This window comes from Lathyrus oleraceus, chromosome 6 (genome assembly GCF_024323335.1).
Source record: "Lathyrus oleraceus cultivar Zhongwan6 chromosome 6, CAAS_Psat_ZW6_1.0, whole genome shotgun sequence".
In the NCBI taxonomy this organism is placed as follows: Eukaryota; Viridiplantae; Streptophyta; class Magnoliopsida; order Fabales; family Fabaceae; genus Lathyrus; species Lathyrus oleraceus.
In genome coordinates this window covers 20,243,605-20,252,178 of record NC_066584.1, presented here as the reverse complement: position 1 = coordinate 20,252,178, position 8,574 = coordinate 20,243,605, and the positions used below count along the sequence as shown (strand labels likewise).

The window sequence follows — 8,574 nt, the reverse complement described above, 5'->3', positions numbered from 1 at the left end:
CAAACCAACCCAAATAAAGTAGTAACCATTAAATCACTAATAAATTATTATCATATCAGATATGAAAATTCTAATTTTAATCTTTTTCCGTTTTTTTAATTTTATTTTATTTTCCAACTTGTTAACCTCACAATAAATCCTACCAATCTTGTGTATAGCAAAATGACCACACCAACTTCTTCTGTTTCTTCCAATCTTCCCTCTTACTCAGATTTTCTTACACCCTTTGCTTCAGGTAATTTCTTTACACAACAAATTAGTCTACTTCAGACAATTGTTTTTAATTTTAATTTCATTTTGTTTTTAAGAATGTTATAAACATTGATGTTGCTGTGTTTTTTTTATATATGCAATGTATTTAGGTTTTCATAGCACTTCAGCTGAAAGTATGGATTTTTCTTTTGTTGCCTATTGCTCTTGTTTTTATGTGTTTTGGGGGATTGTAGTTAGTTGATTTGCTTTCATAGTTATGGTGTTTGATTTGTTGTTATCAATTTAAAACCTAGTTTGGTGTTTACTTGATTTCACCTATGTGTGTTCTTTTCTATTAGTTTCGTGATCTCTGTAGCACCGACAATTCTGAAAAAAAGGCTTGTGTCAGTGTCGGTGTCTGTGTCGTACTTCATAGATTGTAATTGGCTTTCTGCATCAATAAGTTGTTTGACATTAGGTATGGTGGTTACTTTGTTGTTCTTCGTTCGAATTTCGACAACATTTGGATGGATAATGCAGCTTTCGGTGGTTGGTTAATGAATATGACAAGATGTTGCGACTCAGTAACCATCCGTTGAATATAATGGACCGTGATTTTGAATGTTATTAACAACGATTCTTATAAATATAACAATTATACTATGCTTTGGTTGTCGATTCTTGATTTCGGTATCTGAGCTATGCATTTTGGCATCTAAGAATATTGTTATTGACGACTTAATTTAATCGAATTGACGACTGATAAGTATTCTCACATGACCTTTATGATGTATTGCGAACAGAGTTGAGATGTCTGGAGGAGTAGTTTGATATAGTGATGCATCCGTCTACATAAAAATTTGAGCAAAGATATATCTTGTGCTGTAAACTTTCGTCATGGAGTTAAAGGCAAGTTACGACATCGAGACACCACATTCTACTCAAAAAATACTGGAGCATGAGTTGTGGCCGTTGGATCCAATTGATCCGAAGAATGCAAAGTTTCCGTGCTGTTTGGTTTGGAATCCACTTCCCGTTGTCTCATGGTTGGCACCCTTCATTGGTCATGTTGGAATTTGCAGGGAGGATGGAGCTGTTTTAGATTTTTCAGGATCATATCATGTGGGGGTGGATGATTTTGCATTTGGTCCAGTAGCAAGATACATGAAACTCGATCGGAGACAGGTACATTTCTCTCAAATTTACCATATCTTTCTCTTCTCTCCGTCTGAGTTACGCGGAAATGACTAACCTATGGAGTACAAACGCCTCTCTAAAGTATCATATCAGTCACGTTTCAGACACCTACACATCTTCAGACACACCTTAAATACGGTGCCATAGGCCGCAATTTTCTATTTGTATGTTTGGTTCCTCGAAAGTAGAATTGATTTTGCCTCAAAAGTTGATTCTACTTAAAGTTTAGGTTTGTAGTTTGAGTTTAAATGTAATTTTAACACTGGAATTTTCTGTTCATCTCACTTTTGCGTTAAAGACGGATTGTTCTGGAGAACCTGAGTTTGAATTCTGTCTGAAACAACCATTGGCCAAATTTTACTTATCTTCCAGACTAGCTCCGGATTACCAGAGCCCCTTCCACTAGAAATCGGAGGGTTGAGACGATAAAACTATGCCATTTAAATTGTTTAAAAATGTTAACTCTTATTTGACACACCTGAGATATTTGCAGTGTTGCTTCCCTCCTAACCTATCTGCGCATACATGCAAACATGGCTACCGGCATGCTGAATATGGAACCGCAATCACATGGGACGATGCCTTATCGAAAAGTTTGCGGCATTTCGAGAGTAAAACTTACAACCTTTTCACATGCAACTGTCACTCATTTGTTGCTAACTGTCTGAATAGGCTGTGTTATGGTGGATCAATGAATTGGAACATGGTAAATATAGGAATGTTGATACTATTCAAGGGGCATTGGGTTGATTTCTGGTCTATTGTAAGGTCTTTCTTGCCTTTTGCTGTGGTTGTTTGCATAGGTATTTTCATGGTTGGTTGGCCCTTCTTACTTGGGTTACTATCCTTCTCTTTACTCTTGATTGGGTGGTTTCTATTGGGTACTTACCTAGTCAAAAGCCTATTAGAGTGCTAAATGTACTTTTGAATTGAAAGATGGTCATGAATTGTGTTTGCTTAAACAAAATAATGATAGATTCAAATCTCAATATTGTTATTGGAACCAGAAATAAAAAATTTATGTCAATTTTTTTATTGCCATATATTCTGAAAAATCTCGAGATTAACAAATTTGATAGAAACATGGTTTTGGATAGAATATTATGACAGAATTTGATCCATGTAGTTAATCCCACTTAGTGGAATAATGCTTGGTCGGTGTGAAATAAAATGAAAATTGTAAGATGAGTATATGAAATAAGTAATGCTATATAATGCTCCAATATTGATGTGAAGATGAGTATAATTTTGCATCTATTCATTTGTATTGCATCAATCATATTCAATGGTATAATTTTGTTAAATCATTTTATAGCATGTCTTTTCATTGTCAAATTTTATTTTGAGAAATGTTGATGTTGTATATTTCCCCAACTTAGAATAGGAATCCAATAAAGTGAGTCACCCAAATGAAAATCAGTAAAAAAATTGGCTATACTTAAAGAAAATATAAATAAAGTTTACTCTATTTTATTCTTCAACCATTTTATTCGAAATATATATAGGAGAATTACAGCTTAATTTTCTCTTTAATTTTAGAAGAGTATTATTATAAAGAAAGTTGGATAAAAATAAAAATAAATATATCAGTAAGAGTGTTTCAAATTTTATAAAGTTTTTAAAGCTCTGCATTGATTAGTCATGATTTATTGTTACAACAATTAATGCGTATATCTACATGCCCTTAAAGACGGCCATGCTCTAACACGCTCAAGTTGGTGCATATATTTATCGTTTCTAACTTACCTATAAGATGCTTAGTCCTTCACAAATATCTTGAGACATAACATAACTATAAATTTAACTTTTGTACTAATTCTTGCTACAATTACTTGTTTTTTGTTCTCCAAATTACAAGATTATTCCACAGGCACGTACAATATTCAGAGGTAGATCTTTTAGTTGTGACCGATCCTATCCAATCAACATCAATGAATACAGAGACATTTTTTTTACTTGTCTTCTTAAAAAATAATCATTTTTTGAATCAACCATCCTATACTTTAGGATTCTATAAACAACCTCAAAATGTTCCTCAAAAGGGAATGTATGAACTGATTTACTACACTTACTAAGAAGGCAATGTCACGTCTAGTATGAGATAAATAAATTAGTTTCCAACACATCTTTGATATCTTCTAGTGTCTACATGAACCTCTCACTTTTTCCAAAGTTTTGCATTAGGTTCTATGGGAGTATCGATTGGTTTACAACTACTCATTCCAGTTTCTTTTAGCAAATCTAAAATGTATTTCTATTGTGAAACAATTGAAACAACGATTCCCTTCTCTAATCTGTCAACCTCCATATCAAGAAAGTATCTAAGGATCCTAGGTCCTTGATTTCAAAGTTGGTAGTTAGTTTCTCTTTTACCTTTGTAATCTCACCTATATCATTTCCCGGTAAGTTTGTGATATTGATAAAAGTGAGTTGAAAAAATTACATTGTCAGTGTGAAATATTTATTCCTTAATAGTCCCCCCCACTGAAGATGAGTTTTTAGCTCGAGGTCCAAATTTTTCAATATTTTTGTGTTTGTGAGCAAAAGTTGTGCATCCAATTTTTTTAGTTTTAAATTAAAAGAAATACAGTTTATTTGGAAAACATTCTTTGAAAATATCAATATGAGTTTGAAAATTAAGAACTTTGAAAATCATTATATTTATTAAGTAACCAGTAGATAAAATTGTTTCACCCCATAATAATTTGGAACTTTATGTGTGAAAAGTAAAGTGCAAGATACTTCCAACAAATGTCTATTTTTTCTTTCCGCAATACGATTTTATTGAGAGGTATGATGGCATGTGTTTTGATGTACTGTCCCATTTTGACGAAAGAAATCACCCAAATCAGTGTGTAGTAGATAAAAGTATAACGGGTATAACAATCCCGAGTGAATTAGAGTTACTAAAGGCTTATGGTATGTTGAGGGTTAGAGCTAGCTCAAACGGAGATGGTGAGAAGTTCTGTATGGTGGTTTTTCTCTATACGTTAGAGATTTATCATGTTGTATCAGATACCTCTTGTATTTATAGCCTACCAGGGACCTTAGATCGAACGAACCAATCATCTCCCCACGAACCTCGTGGGAGAGTGGTTAATATCTAGAAATTATGAGAGAATGTTAGACCCCACGTCTCTTTGGACATTGTTTTGATGTCTAATTACACGTATGCCCACAATTATGGAACAAAAAATGAAAAGTTAGACGACATATTTGATTAAGGGGCAACCGAACCAGAGGAAAGGTGTTCAAACTGATGAAGAGGCGAATCTGAAGGATGGTGCGCACGCCTCCCACCCCTGCCCCCCGCTACACAATGTTAAAATATTATTTGTCATTATCACTTATAAAGACTTAAATTTTAGTTCGGAATTGAGTTGACGCAATTTTAAAAAATCCTTTATAACCTGACAAACATCGAATTTTCCCTTTAACAAGTATACCCAACATACTCTTGAGTGCTCATCGATAATTGTGATATATCACTTTTTAAGAGAGAGCGCACTTGTACAGTTAGGCCGCCAAACATCATTGTGAATAACAGGAAAAAGTTTAGATAGTTATAAGGTTGTCTTGCAAAAAGAAAACGATGATATTTTGCAAATTCACTAGCTTCACATTTGATAGAAGAAAAAAAACTTATTATTAAATAATTTGAAAAGTAAGTGTTTCAGTTATCGAAGACTATGATGCTCCATTGTAAATGTCATAACATAACGTTCTCATCATTATCAAAGTAAAAAAGACTTAAAATCATAACTTATTTGTGTAGAAGAATGTCGTGAATCATCACCATCATCGAAGTAACAGAGTCTTATGTTCTCCTTAACATTGTCAATCATCACTCTCGAGGTCAACTTCTGAAATACATAATGATTATGAAAAAAGTTATTTTGACAATATTTCCAATTGCTAGTTTAGTAACCAGTAGTAGGCTTCAGGATAGATTTGGAGCATGGGAGACATCTATAAATATGCGACTTAGAGACAACACAACTGAACCCACAATGGCTAAAACAGAGTCATTCGTGACTTTAGTTTTATGATTACCTGCGCAAGGACTATATGAAGAAAATGACGTGGAGTTACCAGTCATCCGATTCATGGCACTTGAATCGACTATCCTAATAAGAGTTAGATTGACACTAAGAAAGATACATTTTTGTGCGACAAAACACAAAGGAGTTAATGATTCGAAGAGTTTGACCAATTTGTTTATTTGCTCTGAAGTGAGAGAAAGTAGAGTTAAGGATGATTTAAGCCCTTGATCCAAATTACCTGGAGTATACGTTCCACATTACTTTCTTTCTTTTTCTAGAATGATGGTTTTCCATTATGCTTTCAGCATGTCTCACATGTATGTCATGCTTTCTGACAATGATCACATCAAGCCTTGCCTGACTCGTTACCTTAATTCATGTTAAAAATAGTCATTGCAGATCCCACTGAGTTAGTACGATATTTTCTCAGCATGATTTCTTGTCATGCCTTTTCCCTCCTAATTTCAGGAAAAAGTCTCTGTAAGACTCAGCAACTATATCTTTCTCAACGTTCGGCCTATGACTTCATCAAGGTCTTTATTTAGACTAACAAAGAACATAAAGACTTGATCATTCTCTCGACATTTGAGAAAATAGACACTATCAAAAACACACTTCCATTTGTCATCATGGCAAAGACATAGTTTCTATCACAGGATCAACATTTCATTATAGTAAGTTGTAACATCCCGATTATCTTGTTTGGCTTGCCACAATTTTCACAGTTTTCCACACATATTTTGTAGAAGGTAGATACAGAAATGGTCTCTTAATATTTCCCATCATCATACCAACTAGCTAGACGATAAACACGGAGTTCTAAGACTTTCATTCCCACTACTTCCCCTTCTAAAACAAATTTAATTTAAAGCACTAAAATTCTATTTTATATGTATTCTAAAATTAATTATACTTAAGTTCATATTCATAGTTTTTTAGTTTAAAAATAATTTTTATATTAGAAATTAGAGTTTAACTCATTTTTACATAAATTTACCCAAAATCAAAACAATTCATTCAAAATTAATTTTCATCACGACCAAACACAACTTTACAAAAAAACTTAACTCTCATATGAAAATTGAAAGCTGCAATCCAGTTGGGAGAAATGTCCATATCCATGCCTAACCAAAAATTAATTCCTCTCTAAATTACTGATCTTGATCTTGTCAAATTGACACACAAACAGACAGTTACATTGATCTTTGAAGTGAATAATAATCCAACATTTCAATTTCAGTGAAATCAAAATAAATAAATAAAACAATCAATATACTATATAGTGACTCTCTAGTATCACTAATAAATATATTTAAAAATTTAGAAAGAGATGTATCTATCAAATAAATATATTTATTTCGAGACAAAAAGAGTATACATTATTTTATATTTAATTTAAAATCAATTATTATTGGTAAACATAACTAATAATTATCTGTTACAAGTCGTTCCAATCTATTACCAAATTGTAAAATTGCCTTAGTGGAAGAGCCATCTTCTTTCAAAGCATCAAGAGCAGCATCTTTTAACTCTTGAATCCTTTCCCTAATCCCATTTTGTGTACCATCCAACATCAACCCTTTAACCACCTTAGCAATTTCATCTCTTTCAACCAAACCATCCTCACTAAACTTTAACCTCATTGCAACTTTAACTTGCTCACATAACAAAACAGCATTCATTTTTTGCTCAGCAAACAAAGGCCAAGCAATCATAGGCACACCCAACACAATACTCTCAAGCACTGAATTCCAACCACAATGAGTCAAAAACCCACAAACTGAACCATGACTCAAAATTTGAGTTTGTGGGGCCCAATTAGGTACAACCAAACCTTGTTCTTTAGTTCTCTCTAGAAACCCTTTTGGTAAAAAGCTTAAAGGGTCATGATCATTTTTAGCACCAAGATAAGCTTCATTTGATGAATCACTAGGTGCTCTTAAAACCCATAAAAAATTTTGACCACTTAACTCTAATCCAAAAGCTAATCTGTTAACTTGTTCTTGAGAAAGTGTTCCACCACTTCCAAATGAAACATACAAAACAGAATTTGTATTTTGTTTCTTCAACCACTTGAAATATTCCAAATCTGACGACTCTGAACCTTGTGATGACCCATTTTGAATAATGGGTCCCACAAGAAAAACAGAATCTTTATGTTGTTGTTCTAAGGCTTTCATTGTTTTTTCCTCCATTTTCATGAAACTGTTAACCAAAAACCCATGAGCGAGATTGAATCTTTTGCAACGTTGGAGAATGAGTTCATAGGCAAGACTAGATCGATCTTGAAAATGTTCAGGTAAATCAATTCCATGAATAGGCACACAACCTGGAAGTTGAATAGCTTCATGGTAATCTCTAAATTCAGATGAAATTTGTTGATCAAGTATTGGAAAATGGATGAAAAGTGAGAGTGTCATAGCAGAAGGAGGGAAATAAATATAAGATAGAAGGTTGAATTCTTTAGCTACTAGAAGCGATTCGTTTGCGAAAGGATCGGAAACTAAAGCAACAACTGGTGATGATTGAGATAGTGATGAGATTGTGGTGTGGAAAGATGGCATGGATTGTGATACTGCTAGTTGGATTTGGACTGCCGGGGAGAGATTTTGGGGGAGGTTTAGTTTGTTGATTGGAGGGAGGAAAATATAGGTGATGGATGATGGGAGAGATTTGAGTAAAGTGAGAGTAGATGGGAGAGGTGAATCGATTGTTGGGAAGATGATGGTTATGTGGAAGTGATTATGGTGATGAATCAGATTTTTGGAGAATTCTATCATGGAAGCTTGGTGGCTGAATGCTGGGATTGTCACTAGTGCTATATGAATTCTTTTTGCCATTGAATATCCAAGTTTCTTTTAGGGTTATTGATTTGGAGATTGGATAGGTTATGTACTAGTATGTCTTTTATTCTATTTATGGCTATTTTGATAAGCAAGCCAACTTTGACTCAAATCTGAAAACATTTATTTAATAAGTCAAAGCTGACAGTTATAGATAATGTTTTTGATTAAAATAAGTTATAAGAATACTTGAAATCACATTTTGTGTATATCTACCTGCCCTCAAAGACGGCATGCTCTAACACCCTCAAATTGGTGCATATATCTATCATTTCTAACTTACCTACAAGATGATTAGT

General features: G+C 33.5%; 2 protein-coding genes across 2 annotated transcripts; one reads left to right on the top strand and one right to left on the bottom strand.

Moving 5' to 3' along the window:
- LOC127097851 (protein REVERSION-TO-ETHYLENE SENSITIVITY1) lies at nt 1-2,416 on the top strand. Its single transcript, XM_051036336.1, has 3 exons — nt 1-235; nt 996-1,377; nt 1,883-2,416. The coding sequence occupies exons 2-3, from the start codon at nt 1,090-1,092 to the stop codon at nt 2,303-2,305; spliced, it is 711 nt and encodes a 236-aa protein (XP_050892293.1). The 5' UTR covers nt 1-235; nt 996-1,089; the 3' UTR covers nt 2,306-2,416.
- A 4,351-nt stretch (nt 2,417-6,767) lies between these two features.
- On the bottom strand, nt 6,768-8,340 carry LOC127097850 (hydroquinone glucosyltransferase). The gene has a single exon (XM_051036335.1). It carries the CDS (start codon nt 8,270-8,272, stop codon nt 6,857-6,859), a length of 1,416 nt encoding a protein of 471 aa, XP_050892292.1. The 5' UTR covers nt 8,273-8,340; the 3' UTR covers nt 6,768-6,856.
- Nucleotides 8,341-8,574: the final 234 nt, after the last annotated feature.